Source organism: Bombina bombina, chromosome 1 (assembly GCF_027579735.1).
Source record: "Bombina bombina isolate aBomBom1 chromosome 1, aBomBom1.pri, whole genome shotgun sequence".
NCBI lineage: Eukaryota > Metazoa > Chordata > Amphibia > Anura > Bombinatoridae > Bombina > Bombina bombina.
This window is the reverse complement of record NC_069499.1, coordinates 822808365-822826574: the sequence shown is the minus strand read 5'-3', so window position 1 is coordinate 822826574 and position 18210 is coordinate 822808365. Positions and strand designations below refer to the sequence as shown.

Genomic DNA, 18210 nt, shown 5'->3' with positions numbered 1-18210 from the left:
TAAAAAAATAAATATAAATAAGTCTGCCAAATGATCAAATGTAGCAATAATATCATAGAGTGCAAAATGTTTGCACTATTCATCACGAAACTGTGTGTGTTTCACTTTGCAAAGAGGATAAGTACAAAGAAAAAGTCTGGATCGGGAGCCACACGCATTACAGTTCCTGAGATGAACATAGCTTGGTGATTGGCTGGGGTTGCATGACTGCCACAGCATATTAGTTCTCCAGCTGTTTCCTGATTGGGACCAACATTTATCTGCGGCTCCCAATCAGGACTTTACCTGTGTGTTTAACCCCTTTTAGGGAGGTTAAAGGGACAGTCAACACCAGAATTTTTGTTGTTTAAAAAGAAAGATAATCCCTTTATTACCCATTCCCCAGTTTTGCATATCCACCACAGTTATAGTAATACACATTTTACCTCTGTAATTATCTTGTATCTAAGCCTCTGCTGACTGCCCCCTTATTTCAGTTCTTTTGACAGACATGCAGTTTAGCCAATCAGTGCTCACTCCTAGGTCACTTTACGTGCATGAGCTCAATGTTATCTATATGAATCATGTGAACTAATGCCCTCTAGTGGTCAAAATGTATTCAGATTAGAGGCAGTCTTCAAGGTCTAAGAAATTAGCATATGAACCTCTTAGGTTTAGCTTTCAACTAAGAATACCAAGAGAACAAAGCAAAATTGGTGATAAAAGTAATTTGGGAAGTTGTTTAAAATTGCATGCCCTGTTTAAATCATGAAAGTTTTTTTTGGACTTGACTGTCCCTTTAAGCGCATACAGGTCCAGAATCAGTGGTACAAAAATGACATGCTAACAAATAAGGCAAGTCATGTATTCACTACAATGTCCCTTTAAACAAATTACAAAGAGGGACCCAAACAACTGACCTTTTATACATCAAATGGGAACACTTCATTATTGAACATTCTGTCAGAACAACCTTCAGCATCACACCAATAACAGATGTCTACAGCAGTGATTTTTAACCTTTTTTTTGCCGTGGCACACTTTTTTACATTAAAAAATCCTGTGGCACACCACCATCCCAAAATTTTACAAAATCACACATTGTAGCCCAATACAGCATATATATATATACAAATACACACAAACACACACATACTGTATGTATTGTGCTGTTATGCCATGCCTCCTACAAACTACCCCTGCACTGGGAGTAAAAAACAAGCAAAGTTTAAAAAATATGTCACACTGTTGTCAGTCTGCCGTGGCACACCTGAGGATCTCTCATGGCACACTAGTGTGCCACGGCACACTGGTTGAAAAACACTGGTCTACAGCGTACAAAGTAGAAAAGATATAATACCAATATGCAGACGTGTAGTTCTCGCACATAACATCAGTAAAGTCAAAATGAAAGTTTCATGGTTTAAGCTAGAACATGCAATTTAAAAACAAAACCATCCCAATTTACTTGATTAGCAATTTTGCTTCCTTATCTTGGTACCCTTTGTCAAAGAGAAAATCTAAGGAGTGTGCATGTATCTTTAGCACTATATAGAAGTAGTTTGCTACATTGTAAAGCATTACTAAAAACAGGTGCATGCTCCTGAGCCAATGCAGATTTAATCTTCAATTAGGATATTAAAGTGATATGAAACCCATGATTCAGATAGCGCATGCAATTTTAAACAACTTTCTAATGTACTCATATTATCAATTTGTCTTAGTTATTTTGGTATCTTTATTTGAAAAGCAGCAATCTAAGCTTATGGGGCGGTCCATTTTTGATTCAGCACCTGAGTAGCGATTGCCGATTGGTGGTTAAATGTAGCAAGAAAACGAAGAAAAAACAGAATTTATGTTTACCTGATCGATTACTTTCTCCAACGGTGTGTCCGGTCCACGGCGTCATCCTTACTTGTGGGATATTCTCTTCCCCAACAGGAAATGGCAAAGAGCCCAGCAAAGCTGGTCACATGATCCCTCCTAGGCTCCGCCTTCCCCAGTCATTCGACCGACGTAAAGGAGGAATATTTGCATAGGAGAAATCATATGATACCGTGGTGACTGTAGTTAGAGAAATTAAATCATCAGACCTGATTAAAAAAGCAGGGCGGGCCGTGGACCGGACACACCGTTGGAGAAAGTAATTTATCAGGTAAACATAAATTCTGTTTTCTCCAACATAGGTGTGTCCGGTCCACGGCGTTATCCTTACTTGTGGGAACCAATACCAAAGCTTTAGGACACGGATGATGGGAGGGAGCAAATCAGGTCACCTAGATGGAAGGCACCACGGTTTGCAAAACCTTTCTCCCAAAAATAGCCTCAGAAGAAGCAAAAGTATCAAATTTGTAAAATTTGGTAAAAGTGTGCAGTGAAGACCAAGTCGCTGCCTTACATATCTGATCAACAGAAGCCTCGTTCTTGAAGGCCCATGTGGAAGCCACAGCCCTAGTGGAATGAGCTGTGATTCTTTCAGGAGGCTGCCGTCCGGCAGTCTCATAAGCCAATCTGATGATGCTTTTAAGCCAAAAAGAGAGAGAGGTAGAAGTTGCTTTTTGACCTCTCCTTTTACCAGAATAAACAACAAACAAGGAAGATGTTTGTCTGAAATCCTTTGTAGCCTCTAAATAGAATTTTAGAGCACGAACTACATCCAAATTGTGCAACAAACGTTCCTTCTTTGAAACTGGATTCGGACACAAAGAAGGCACAACTATCTCCTGGTTAATATTTTTGTTAGAAACAACTTTCGGAAGAAAACCAGGCTTAGTACGCAAAACCACCTTATCTGCATGGAACACCAGATAAGGAGGAGAACACTGCAGAGCAGATAACTCTGAAACTCTTCTAGCAGAAGAAATTGCAACCAAAAACAAAAAACTTTCCAAGATAATAACTTAATATTTACGGAATGTAAGGGTTCAAACGGAACCCCTTGAAGAACTGAAAGAACTAAATTGAGACTCCAAGGAGGAGTCAAAGGTTTGTAAACAGGCTTGATTCTAACCAGGGCCTGAACAAAAGCCTGAACATCTGGCACAGCCGCCAGCTTCTTGTGAAGTAAAACAGATAAAGCAGAAATCTGTCCCTTCAAAGAACTTGCAGATAATCCTTTCTCCAAACCCTCTTGTAGAAAGGATAGAATCTTAGGAATTTTTACCCTGTTCCATGGGAATCCTTTCGATTCGCACCAACAGATATATTTCTTCCATACTTTATGGTAAATTTTCCTAGTTACAGGCTTTCTAGCCTGAATAAGAGTATCAATGACAGAATCTGAGAACCCACGCTTTGATAAAATCAAGCGTTCAATCTCCAAGCAGTCAGTTGGAGTGATGCCAGATTCGGATGTTCGAACGGACCTTGAACAAGAAGGTCCCGTCTCAAAGGTAGCTTCCATGGTGGAGCCGATGACATATTCACCAGGTCTGCATACCAAGTTCTGCGTGGCCACGCAGGAGCTATCAAGATCACCGAAGCCCTCTCTTGATTGATCCTGGCTACCAGCCTGGGAATGAGAGGAAACGGTGGGAACACATAAGCTAGGTTGAAGGTCCAGGGCGCTACTAGTGCATCTACTAGAGTCGCCTTGGGATCGATGGATCTGGACCCGTAGCAAGGAACCTTGAAGTTCTGACGAGACACCATCAGATCCATGTCTGGAATGCCCCATAATTGAGTTGAGTTATTTGGGCAAAGATTTCCGGATGGAGTTCCCACTCCCCCGGATGAAATGTCCTGCCGTTTTTTTTAACAAAATTCCCAAGATTAAAATAACTCTCCAAAGTTATAAACCATTAAATATGCTTATAAAGTAATCGTTTTGGCCCAGAAAAATGTCTACCAGTCTTTAAAGCCCTTGTGAAGCCCTTTTATTCTTATATTGAAAATTAAGAAAATGGCTTACCGGATCCCATAGGGAAAATGACAGCTTCCAGCATTACCAAGTCTTGTTAGAAATGTGTCATACCTCAAGCAGCCAAAGTCTGCTCACTGTTTCCCCCAACTGAAGTTAATTCCTCTCAACAGTCCTGTGTGGAAACAGCCATCGATTTTAGTAACGGTTGCTAAAATCATTTTCCTCTTACAAACAGAAATCTTCATCTCTTTTCTGTTTCAGAGTAAATAGTACATACCAGCACTATTTTAAAATAACAAACTCTTGATAGAAGAATAAAAACTACATTTAAACACCAAAAAACTCTGAGCCATCTCTGTGGAGATGTTGCCTGTGCAACGGCAAAGAGAATGACTGGGGAAGGCGGAGCCTAGGAGGGATCATGTGACCAGCTTTGCTGGGCTCTTTGCCATTTCCTGTTGGGGAAGAGAATATCCCACAAGTAAGGATGACGCCGTGGACCGGACACACCTATGTTGGAGAAATTGATAATAGGAGTTAAATTAGAAAGTTGCTTAAAATTGCATGCTCTATTTGAATTATGAAATAAAAAAAAAATTGGGTTTAATATCCCTTTCAGAGAAGGGAGCAAATTTGATAAGTTAATTTAGGAAGTTTTAAAAATTGCATGCGCTAGCCAAGCATGAAGGTTTAATACTGATTTTAGTATCCCTTTAGTTATTATTCTGCAACAGATCCTGCTAGTACAAAATTAACATAAATATAAATAACTGTTTCTATGATTTCTTCTTTAAACCTATAAGAACTTTAGGGAAGCTAGGGGATAGGGAATATCTGGAACTGACAAACTTACTCAGACATGTCTAATCATTTAGATACATTTAGATACAAAGAGATTTTTTTCCAGATATTATAGAACCATTAAACACAGTAGAATTGTATAGGCAACAAATGCATAATCAAAAGACAATGCAAAAGTGGGGTTTCTGGTGGGAGTGGCCACGAGTGCGAACGCCTGGAGGAACGCTCGCAGCTATCGGAGGCCTGTGTTCAAGCCGCGGTAGAGAGTACCCCTAGGCTGGAGTGTATTAAATTGTTTACAAGCATTTCCATTACCCTTATATTGGCATTTGAAATAGTTGATTTAGCCTTTGGTATCTCCGCCTATTCTGCAAGTTTTTGGCCTCAAGGCCAAACTGTGTTAACACAGCCAGTAGAAGAAATTGCACTCACAGTGGGGTATAGAAGAGACAAGGTAATAAAATGTTAATGTTCCATTGTCCTCTCCAAGTATTGGTGATTGGTTTATAGACAGATATAAGATAAAGCAGCATGTATATGCACACAATGTGATAAAGTAATGAGATCTGATTACACCTACAGACTCAACCCATTTTATTAGGTTGTGACTTCAAAACACAAAATCAACTAATTCATATACACTAATAAACCTTAAAAACGCAAATTCTCATATACTTTATACAGCTGGTAAAAAAACATAATTTATGCTTACCTGATAAATTTATTTCTCTTGTAGTGTATCCAGTCCACGGATCATCCATTACTTGTGGGATATTCTCCTTCCCAACAGGAAGTTGCAAGAGGATCACCAACAGCAGAGCTGCTATATAGCTCCTCCCCTCACTGCCATATCCAGTCATTCGACCGAAACAAGACGAGAAAGGAGAAAACATAGGGTGCAGTGGTGACTGTAGTTTAATTAAAATTTAGACCTGCCTTAAAAGGACAGGGCGGGCCGTGGACTGGATAAACTACAAGAGAAATAAATTTATCAGCATAAAGCATAAATTATGTTTTCTCTTGTTAAGTGTATCCAGTCCACGGATCATCCATTACTTGTGGGATACCAATACCAAAGCTAAAGTACACGGATGATGGGAGGGACAAGGCAGGAACTTAAACGGAAGGAACCACTGCCTGTAGAACCTTTCTCCCAAAAACAGCCTCCGAAGAAGCAAAAGTGTCAAATTTGTAAAATTTTGAAAAGGTGTGAAGCGAAGACCAAGCCTTGCAAATCTGTTCAACAGAGGCCTCATTTTTAAAGGCCCAGGTGGAAGCCACAGCTCTAGTAGAATGAGCTGTAATCCTTTCAGGGGGCTGCTGTCCAGCAGTCTCATAGGCTAAGCGTATTATGCTCCGAAGCCAAAAGGAGAGAGAGGTTGCCGAAGCTTTTTGACCTCTCCTCTGTCCAGAGTAAACGACAAACAGGGCAGATGTTTGACGAAAATCTTTAGTAGCCTGTAAGTAAAACTTCAAGGCACGGACTACGTCCAGATTATGCAAAAGACGTTCCTTCTTTGAAGAAGGATTAGGACACAATGATGGAACAACAATCTCTTGATTGATATTCCTGTTAGAAACCACCTTAGGTAAAAACCCAGGTTTGGTACGCAGAACTACCTTGTCTGAATGAAAAATCAGATAAGGAGAATCACAATGTAAGGCAGATAACTCAGAGACTCTTCGAGCCGAGGAAATAGCCATCAAAAACAGAACTTTACAAGATAAAAGTTTAATATCAATGGAATGAAGGAGTTCAAACGGAACTCCCTGAAGAACTTTAAGAACCAAGTTTAAGCTCTACGGGAGAGCAACAGTTTTAAACACAGGCTTAATCCTAACCAAAGCCTGACAAAATGCCTGGACGTCTGGAACTTCTGCCAGACGCTTGTGCAAAAGAATAGACAGAGCAGAGATCTGTCCTTTTAAAGAACTAGCTGATAAGCCTTTGTCCAAACCCTCTTGGAGAAAGGACAATATCCTAGGAATCTTAACCTTACTCCATGAGTAACTCTTGGATTCACACCAATAAAGATATTTACGCCATATCTTATGGTAGATTTTCCTGGTGACAGGCTTCCGAGCCTGGATTAAGGTATCAATGACTGACTCGGAGAAGCCACGCCTTGATAGAATCAAGCGTTCAATCTCCATGCAGTCATTCTCAGAGAAATTAGATTTGAATGATTGAAAGGACCTTGTATTAGAAGGTCCTGCCTCAGAGGCAGAGTCCATGGTGGAAGAGATGACATGTCCACTAGGTCTGCATACCAGGTCCTGCGTGGCCACGCAGGTGCTATCAGAATCACCGATGCTCTCTCCTGTTTGATTTTGGCAATCAGTTGAGGGAGCAGAGGAAACGGTGGAAACACATAGGCCAGGTTGAAGAACCAAGGAGCTGCTAGAGCATCTATCAGCGTTGCTCCCGGGTCCCTGGACCTGGATCCGTAACAAGGAAGCTTGGCGTTCTGGCGAGACGCCATGAGATCCAGTTCTGGTTTGCCCCAACGATGGACCAGTTGAGCAAACACCTCCGGATGGAGTTCCCACTCCCCCGGATGAAAAGTCTGACGACTTAGAAAATCCGCCTCCCAGTTCTCTACGCCTGGGATGTGGATCGCTGACAGGTGGCAAGAGTGAGACTCTGCCCAGCGAATTATCTTTGAGACTTCTAACATCGCTAGGGAACTCCTGGTTCCCCCTTGATGGTTGGTGTAAGCCACAGTCGTGATGTTGTCCGACTGAAATCTGATGAACCTCAGTGTTGCTAACTGAGGCCAAGCTAGAAGAGCATTGAATATTGCTCTTAACTCCAGAATATTTATTGGGAGGAGTTTCTCCTCCTGAGTCCACGATCCCTGAGCCTTCAGGGAGTTCCAGACTGCGCCCCAACCTAGAAGGCTGGCATCTGTTATTACAATCGTCCAATCTGGCCTGTGAAAGGTCATACCCTTGGACAGATGGACCCGAGAAAGCCACCAGAGAAGAGAATCTCTGGTCTCTTGATCCAGATTTAGTAGAGGGGACAAATCTGAGTAATCCCCATTCCACTGACTTAGCATGCATAATTGCAGCGGTCTGAGATGCAGGCGCGCAAATGGCACTATGTCCATTGCCGCTACCATTAAGCCGATTACTTCCATGCACTGAGCCACTGACGGGCGTGGAATGGAATGAAGGACACGGCAAGCATTTAGAAGTTTTGATAACCTGGACTCCGTCAGGTAAATTTTCATCTTTACAGAATATATAAGAGTCCCTAGGAAGGAGACTCTTGTGAGTGGTGATAGAGAACTCTTTTCCACGTTCACTTTCCACCCATGCGACCTCAGAAATGCCAGAACTATCTCTGTATGAGACTTGGCAATTTGAAAGCTTGACGTCTGTATCAGGATGTCGTCTAGATACGGAGCCACCGCTATGCCTCGCGGTCTTAGAACCGCCAGAAGTGAGCCCAGAACCTTTGTAAAAATTCTCGGGGCAGTGGCCAACCCGAAGGGAAGAGCTACAAATTGGTAATGCCTGTCTAGAAAGGCAAACCTTAGGAACCGATGATGAACTTTGTGAATCGGTATGTGAAGGTAGGCATCCTTTAAGTCCACTGTGGTCATGTACTGACCCTCTTGGATCATGGGTAGGATGGTCCGAATAGTTTCCATTTTGAATGATGGAACTCTGAGGAATTTGTTTAAGATCTTTAGATCCAAGATTGGTCTGAAGGTTCCCTCTTTCTTGGGAACCACAAACAGATTTGAATAAAATCCCTGTCCTTGTTCCGTCCGCGGAACTGGATGGATCACTCCCATTACTAGGAGGTCTTGCACACAGCTTAGGAATGCCTCTTTCTTTATCTGGTTTGCTGATAACCTTGAAAGATGAAATCTCCCTTGTGGAGGAGAAGCTTTGAAGTCCAGAAGATATCCCTGAGATATGATCTCCAACGCCCAGGGATCCTGAACATCTCTTGCCCACGCCTGGGCGAAGAGAGAAAGTATGCCCCCCACTAGATCCATTTCCGGATAGGGGGGCATTCCTTCATGCTGTCTTGGGGGCAGCAGCAGGCTTTCTGGCCTGCTTGCCCTTGTTCCAGGACTGGTTAGGTTTCCAGGCCTGTCTGGAATGAGCAACAGTTCCCTCTTGTTTTGAAGCGGAGGAAGTTGATGCTGCTCCTGCCTTGAAATTTTCGAAAGGCACAAAAATTAGACTGTTTGGCCTTTGATTTGGCCCTGTCCTGAGGAAGGGTATGACCCTTGCCTCCAGTAATGTCAGCAATAATTTCCTTCAAGCCAGGCCCGAATAAGGTCTGCCCCTTGAAAGGAATGTTGAGTAATTTAGACTTTGAAGTCACGTCAGCTGACCAGGATTTAAGCCATAGCGCCCTACGCGCTTGGATGGCGAATCCGGAATTCTTAGCCGTTAGTTTAGTCAAATGAACAATGGCATCAGAAACAAATGAGTTAGCTAGCTTAAGCGTTCTAAGCTTGTCGATAATTTCATCAAATGGAGCTGTCTGGATGGCCTCTTCCAGGGCCTCAAACCAGAATGCCGCCGCAGCAGTGACAGGCGCAATGCATGCAAGGGGCTGTAAAATAAAACCTTGTTGAATAAACATTTTCTTAAGGTAACCCTCCAATTTTTTATCCATTGGATCTGAAAAAGCACAACTGTCCTCAACCGGGATAGTGGTACGCTTTGCTAAAGTAGAAACTGCTCCCTCCACCTTAGGGACCGTCTGCCATAAGTCCCGTGTAGTGGCGTCTATTGGAAACATTTTTCAAAATATAGGAGGTGGGGAAAAGGGCACACCGGGTCTATCCCACTCCTTGCTAATAATTTCTGTAAGCCTTTTAAGTATAGGAAAAACGTCAGTACACACCGGCACCGCATAGTATCTATCCAGCCTACACAATTTCTCTGGAATTGCAACTGTGTTACAGTCATTCAGAGCAGCTAATACCTCCCCAAGCAATACACGGAGGTTCTCAAGCTTAAATTTAAAAATTAGAAAGCTCTGAATCAGGTTTCCCCGAGTCAGAGATGTCACCCACAGACTGAAGCTCTCCGTCCTCATGTTCTGCATACTGTGACGCAGTATCAGACATGGCTCTAACAGCATTTGCGCGCTCTGTATCTCTCCTAACCCCAGAGCTATCGCGCTTGCCTCTTAATTCAGGCAATCTAGATAATACCTCTGACAGGGTATTATTCATGATTGCAGCCATGTCCTGCAAGGTAATCGCTATGGGCGTCCCTGATGTAATTGGCGCCAAATTAGCGTGCGTCCCCTGAGCGGGAGGCGAAGGGTCTGACACATGGGGAGAGTTAGTCGGCATAACTTCCCCCTCGACAGAACCCTCTGATGATAATTCTTTTATAGATAAAGACTGATCTTTACTGTTTAAGGTGAAATCAATACATTTAGTACACATTCTCCTATGGGGCTCCACCATGGCTTTCAAACATAATGAACAAGTAGGTTCCTCTGTGTCAGACATGTTTAAACAGACTAGCAATGAGACTAGCAAGCTTGGAAAACACTTTAAAACAAGTTTACAAGCAATATAAAAAACGTTACTGCGCCTTTAAGAAACCCAAATTTTCCCAAATTTTGAAATAACAGTGAAAAAATGCAGTTACACTAACGAAATTTTTACAGTGTATGTAATAAGTTAGCAGAGCATTGCACCCACTTGCAAATGGATGATTAACCCCTTAATACCAAAAACGGAATAACAAATGACAAAAACGTTTTTTAAACAGTCACAACAACTGCCACAGCTCTACTGTGGCTTTTTACCTCCCTCAATACGACTTTTGAAGCCTTTTGAGCCCTTCAGAGAAGTCCTGGATCATGCAGGAAGAAGCTGGATGTCTGTGTCTGTAATTTTTGCTGTGCAAAAAAACGCCAAAATAGGCCCCTCCCACTCATATTACAACAGTGGGAAGCCTCAGGGAACTGTTTCTAGGCAAAATTCAAGCCAGCCATGTGGAAAAAACTAGGCCCCAATAAGTTTTATTACCAAACATATGTAAAAAACGATTAAACATGCCAGCAAACGTTTTAAAATACACTTTTATAAGAGTATGTATCTCTATTAATAAGCCTGATACCAGTCGCTATCACTGCATTTAAGGCTTTACTTACATTACTTCGGTATCAGCAGCATTTTCTAGCAAATTCCATCCCTAGAAAAATATTTTAACTGCACATACCTTATTGCAGGTAAACCTGCACGCTATTCCCCCTCTGAAGTTACCTCACTCCTCAGAATATGTGAGAATAGAAAAGGATCTTAGTTACTTCTGCTAAGATCATAGAAAACGCAGGCAGATTCTTCTTCTAAATACTGCCTGAGAAACAGTACACTCCGGTACCATTTAAAAATAACAAACTTTTGATTGAAGAAATAAACTAAGTATAAAACACCACAGTCCTCTTACGACCTCCATCTTAGTTGAGAGTTGCAAGAGAATGACTGGATATGGCAGTGAGGGGAGGAGCTATATAGCAGCTCTGCTGTGGGTGATCCTCTTGCAACTTCCTGTTGGGAAGGAGAATATCCCACAAGTAATGGATGATCCGTGGACTGGATACACTTAACAAGAGAAAAGTAATTGGGAACACATTAAGGGAAAAACTATTTTAAAGTATACTGTCCCTTTAAGCCCAAATATCAGAGGGGACATTAGCTTCGCCTGGAGGAAGCGTTTTTAATACCAGGATCGAAACCTAACCAGACCAAGATAAGTATAGTCTTATCACACTCAGTACAACATGTATTAACTCTGCAGGTAGTGTATAATGGGGTAAACTAGGTGTATAATTCCTTCCTTCTATCACACCAAACTTGGAAATAGCTAAGTGAGTTCCTGCGAGGACCTAGTTGTTCCAATATCCCCACTTAATCCCTCCACAGCAAGCAATTAAAGGATTCGATTATTCATGTGATACCATTTCCAATCTTGGAGTATAAGTCATGGACTCCTTAATCATTAAACTCTAACATTAAGACAGCAGTACTTCACATGGTATAATAAGGCGTCTCTGGATTCTAATAATGCTGCCATATAAAGTATAAAAAAAGGACCCTCCCTTGAAGTTAAAAGAAAAAAAAAACCACACACATATTAAATGGGTTATTGGCATTCTGTTTAACAGGCATTTGGAAATATACACTTTCTGGGATACCTATATTTGCCTATCATGTTTATAACAACAAACAACGTTCGTAGGACATTTGCCTGAGCTAATTCTTCCAAAAAAAAAAAAAAAAGATACCTGTTGGATTGGAGCCACTTGAACATATATATTGTACATTTGGAGCCGGTATAACTGGGGACTCTACTACCTAATTTTGCTGTCCAAAATATTACTGCCTAGACATTTACACAACCTTAATATATTTCGTCTGATTTAACGTTGTTAATAATACTCTGGAAGCAATTTTTTTTTTAATGTACTTTTACAAGTGTGCATATAACTAAATACTTGTGGCTATATAGCCAAATATGTGTGCTAGCCCCCTGTCATATAATATTGGTAAATACATTTATTTTCTGCGTTCCAATTATATGCATAGCCCTTGAAATATTGGAATATGAAATACTGGTCCTAAGCACAGTACATCTTTCTGCATTTAGTTAACATACAGAAATATACAGGTCTTTAGTAAGGATATAAAGGGCTAAATTAGCTTTACTAATTGTGCTTTAATGAAGGTCTGTTGGGTATAAACAGTTAAATAGCATGGTCAGGAAGTGAATACGAAAGTCAGGCACTGTAATATTTGAAAATAAGCCCAAGGGCTGTTTTATAAAACAAACCTATATATTGTTATCCTATCTATATATATATATATATATATATATATATATATATATATATATATATATATATATATATATATATATATATATATATATATATATATTATGGATGTGTCAGAAATTAAACTATAAATGCCTAGTAAATCTACATAAACTTATAGTACCCTTGGTGATTTAACGTTATCTGCTTAGATTTGGCCGATTCTCTTGCTGTCAAATAGTGGTATAAGACTCATAGGATATATTAATAAGGGTATAAAGAGAAAAGCTACGGCCTGAACCTTCAAGTAAGGTTTAACACCAGCTACTGTTGTGACTTAAAAGTTCATGAACATTGCCGTTCAAATTAAGTGTATACTGCTTGTTAGGCCTATAAACAACAGCTTTAAACCCTTGGTTTAGTTGGTTTCTGAATAAGATAACTGGGCACACACAGTTGCTCAGCAGGCTAAAACGGATTAAAATCGAACATAAAACGTCTAATTTGTTTTGTAATTTATAAAAAGAAAGAAAAGACATTGCAAAAGCACTTCAATTTCAAATGAGTAGATTTTTTTCTGACAAATTTTAAATTTAGTTCAATTTGCCTTGAACCATGTGACAGCCATCAGCCAATCACAAAAAGCATATATGTATATGCAGTGAATTCATGCATTTGCTCAGTAGCAGCTGGTGCCTTAGAATGTATATATACAAAAATAGATTGTGCACATTTCAATATAAATTAATTGGAAAGTTGTTTACAATTGCATGTTCTAAACATAGCCACCAATCAGCAAGTGCTACCCGGGGTGCTGAACCAAAAATGGGCCTGCTCCTAAGCTTACATTTCTCCTTTTTCAAATAAAGATACCAAGAGAATGAAGAAAATGTGATAATAAAAGTAAATTACAAAGTTTCTTAAAATTGCATGCTCTATCTGAATAAATAATCATTTGGGTTTCATATCCCTTTAATGAAAATATCACTGATGTGTGCAGTTTACAATTAACCTGAACTTTGTAAATGTTTAATAATGTTGTTTCCTTTCTCCCAAAGATAGAAAAAAATGGCAAGCTTTAAAGGGACATGAAACAGTTTTTTCTTTCATGATTCAGAAAGAGCATGCGATTTTAAACAACTTTCCAATTTACTTCTATTATTTAATTTGCTTCCTTCTCTTGTTATCCTTTGCTGAAAGATTTATGTAGGTGAGCTCAGGAGCAGCAAAGAACCTAGGTTCTAGCTGCTAACTGGTGGTTGCATATATATACTGATTGTCATTGGCTCACCCATGCGTGCAGTGCTGCTTCAAATGATACCAAAAGAATGAAGCAAATTTAATAATAAAAGTAAACTGGAAAGCTGTTTAAAATTGTATGTTCTACCTAAATCATGAAAGAATTTTATGTGGGGTTTCATGTCCCTTTAAAGTATCTTTTCAACAAGTTCCTTCACTGAAAAGTCTATTGGCTGATAAAGGGTACAATAAGCTTTTTAGCTACAATACAATCTATATTGTTCTGTTCCAGCATAAAGAGAGGAGTATGTATAATTGAACAGGTTTGTGGAGAGCATTTTACCTATATTATAATGTAACTGATGATCTCAGACATAAAACACTAAGCTTGCAGCAATAATGTAAGAAAATGTTCATGCAATAAAAGCATCACTTTAGAAATCGGTAAAGGGAAATGTTACGAAACTTACTGTTGGAGGGAAGATCAATAAGAAGGGACTCCTCAGCCTCTGAAATACAAAGATTTTATTATTAAACATGGAAAATGGTGTAGTCTATAAATGCATAAGTAGCTCAGTGATCACATGGAACTGTACCATAAATTATCTCATGGAATTTCACCATAATCTTTCATAATAATCTTCCATGTACTGTTTAGGAAAAGAAAGTGACTGTGCGCCTGCACATGCACACTCCCTTGTAAGTTCTGGGACAAGCATACACAGTGAATGCTTACATTTCCTCTACAGTGGGATGTGGTTACTGAGGAAGTATTGAGGTATCTTTTTTTGACATAGAGATGTTTTATATGATATTTTCTACATATATGCAGCATCATTTTAAAGTGATTTAGCATATAGGCAACATGTCCCTTTAAAGGGACAGTCAACACCAGAATTGTTGTGGTTTTAAAAGATAGAGAATCCCTTAATTACCAATTCCCCAGTTTTGCATAACCAACAAAGTTATAATTATACACGTTTTACCTCTGTAATTACCTTGTATCTAAGCCTCAGCAGACTGCCCCCTTATTTCAGTTCTTTTGACAGACTTGCATTTTAGCCAATCAGAGCTGTCTCCATGGTAAATTCAAGTGCATGAGCTCAATGTTATCTATATGAAACATGTGAACTAATGCCCTCTAGTGGTTAAAAACTATTAAAATGCATTTAGATTAGAAGCGGCCTTCAAGGTCTAAGAAATTAGCATATGAACCTCCTAGGTTTAGCTTTCAACTAAGAATACCAAGAGAACAAAGCAAAATTGGTGATAAAAGTAAATTGGAAAGTTGTTTAAAATTGCATGCCCTATTTGAAACATGAAAGTTTTTTTTGGACTTGACTGTCCCTTTAAAGGAATAGAAAGGTCAAAAATTAAATGTGCATGGCTGGATTTCAAATTGAAAGAAGCATTTTTTCAAAATACTTCCATAAGTAAAAATGCTTCTAGTAAGTTACAACTGTTTTTCAGAAGCATACGTACATATCCTGTGAAGGCCCTTGCACCAATATTCAAACACCACAACTTCTCAGAGAGTCAGCTTTGCTTGTATGACACAAATTATGCATTTATAAACACACCGCTGCCTGCACTCTGAGCAAGCATGGGCCCTAACAGGATATGTGCGTATGCTGCAGAAAAACAGTAATAATTTTTTACTAATAGAATAGTTTTACTGATGAAAGTACACTGCAAAAATGCTTCTATTTCAAATTGAAATGTACCCGTGCACATTTAATTTTTGACCTTTTTATCCCTTTAATAGTTGTATTACCAGTATCTACACAAACATTTTACCGTAATGAACAAAGCTTTTGAGGCATTTTTTGTTTTGTTACGGAGGTAAAAAAAAACAAATCTTTATCTAAACTGCTTCGGACCGAAAATGGTTTAAATTTCGGAATAGTTTGGATTTTGGAATATTTGCATCTGTAAAATGGGACAGTTTGGAAACAGTAAAATAGAATTAGTTTCACTTTGCCGTTTGAAATGCAACTCTTCTAATGCACTCTGCACTGTAAAAAGCTTTGCTATAGTATGTTGGGTCAATAAAGCCCAAAAATACTACTGGCTTCCATGCCATTTGGCAGTATTACAGCAACTACCTAATATGACTGATCCAACACTAGGGATTTAGCTCCCTAAACCTTCTAGTTTTGCTAAAGAGATTTATAGTTGTTTGGCCCCCAATTCAGTATGGCAGATTCAGGGTGAAATATGAGCTGAGGGCATAGGAGAATGGTATTTTCACCAGAGGCTTTGATATCTCCAACTATCCCACTACCTTTGTATATATCCTAAAAAAAAAAACATCCTTTTTTGAATCCCTCTAATAAATGTGCTGAGGAAAAAGGACTGGACCGCTATACTTAAAGGGACAGAAAACCACAAAATTGTATTTCATGCTTCAGATAGAATATACAATTTTAATAAAATTTCCAATTTACTTCTATTATCAAAATTACTTAATTCTCTTGTTATCCTTTGCTGAAGGAACAATAGCAGCAAGCTGAACACACCTAGTTAGCCAATCACAAGAGACAAAATGTGTGCAGGTACCAATCATCAGCTAGTTCCCACTTGTGTAGGATATGTGCGTATACTTTTGCAACAAGGGATAATAACAGAACAAAAATAATTTTGAAAGAGAAGTGAATTTTAAAAAAGTGTCTAAAAATTACATGTTCTATACGAATCATGCAAGTTTATTTTTGACTTTCCTATCCCTTTAAATCTCTGGTTAGGTGGGTACATTAGCACACTTATTAGTCATTTTTGGACTGGCAATTAAGTTAACACCTTACAAATGTCCTTTATTTTTGTTTTTTTATCCACACGTTCATATAACTTATTATTTCATATGACTTAATAGTGCCTAGCTTATACCATTCTGATTGCAGAATGATGGGCCAAGTAATGTATTCTATATTACTAGAACAATACCACTATTGGATACAAAACTACCTGTCCGATTATGACCCTTTGAAGGTAATTTGGGGGGCAAAAATAAACACTATCCCATTAGAGCACTTGGTATCTTTATTACTATTCAGTTCTCACTCTCTATATAGAGGGAAATCTTTATATCTTCACCTAATGGTAAAGAGGAAAAGCCCCAATGACACTGACTTGCAGTTAGACCAGAAGCCAAACTAGAGACCGCAAACGGACTCGACTGAGTCAACAGTCCTCTAGAAGACACCGTCGCCCAACAAACGGTCCCCCATTGTTTATCTCCACAAATGAAGGAGACACCAGCCGAAACCCCCACAAGGCAAAGGAGAACCAAGGAAAACGAAAGGTCCCCCAATACAAAAAAAAAACACCTCCACAAGTGAGCCCAGCTCACAGAGACCCAAAGGGGCCCAAACAGGGAAAGGAGGCCACGCCGATACCAAGCAAAACCCTGGATAAGACCGGGCAGACAGAACAGACGTCTCCCCAACCTGCAAGCACGGAATGCAACTGAAGAGGCAAAGTCCTCCCAGTGTCTGGCCATAGAATACCAAAGTATTCAACCATGAAAAAGTGTGTAATACACACAGGTGAAAAACCCCAAGTTTGAGAACAGAGTCCACAACAGGGCGACACAGAGGGTATTTGCGAGGAAGAAGCAGCAGTCAAGCAAGAAAAAGACCGCAAAAGCAACCCCCAGACAGAGGGCACGTTCCAGGCAACCTAAGTCGCCGGACCTACACACAGGTCCCTGAAAAGGGGAACACCCCCGAGAAGGAGAGTATACCCACAGAACCCGAAGGAAGAGTAAACCCTCTTCTAATCAATGGAGCAAGTTGAAAGGAAAATCTATACCCTAGCAGACTAAGCTAACAGTATAGACTCAACAAAGCTCACACATCCAGAGGAGACTGCGACCCGAACGTAGATCCTTAGACCGCTCGGCCATCCTGACCTGCAGACCCACACTTAGCTGGACCAACCCAGCCTCCGGATGCAAGACAGGGAAACAAAAGAATTTCGAAACAGGTACAGGAACGAGCGTAAGGATAGCACCGCCATCCACACAGAGCACAAGTACAACCCGACTCTAAAACAGACAACAAGGCCATAGACCTAAGGATCTAGCAAATAAAAGGTCCAACAAGTCTGCTTGGAGCCAGCAAGACCCCAGGTTGAACCAATCCCACCTTTCCGCCTCCCATCCAGGAGAAGCCCCAAGCAAGGACTCCATCTCCATAGGGAGGAGATTATCCCCTAAAGGAAAGGGAAGATGCCGGAAGGGCAACAACTGTCCTCAAGGCCCGAAGTCACCAGCTAATGGTAAGAGAAATTCCCAACACAGATGTCCTAGAAAAGGCCCCCCCTACAAGAAGCTTGCCAAGCAGAGGCACAGCCAACCCATTCGCCTGCAGAGCAGGGAGTCCACGGGAACACTGGCAAGCTGACCAGTGGAAAGCAACCCTAAGGCACACCAGAAATTGGACATCCAGCGCCAGCAGCTGGGTATGAACCAAATACCCTTGAGGCTCAAGCCACACGGCTAACCACCAGATGACGTGGGCCA

At 40.3% G+C, this 18210-nt stretch overlaps 1 protein-coding gene across 2 annotated transcripts in view; it reads right to left on the bottom strand.

The window, feature by feature from the left end:
* OCRL (OCRL inositol polyphosphate-5-phosphatase) overlaps nt 1–18210 on the bottom strand; it is a 353818-nt gene that overhangs the window by 266320 nt on the left and 69288 nt on the right. For both annotated transcript variants that reach the window (XM_053699401.1, XM_053699402.1), the window contains exon 4: nt 14159–14197. In XM_053699401.1, coding sequence (XP_053555376.1) covers nt 14159–14197 — 39 coding nt within the window. The remainder of the gene's footprint in view (nt 1–14158; nt 14198–18210) is intronic.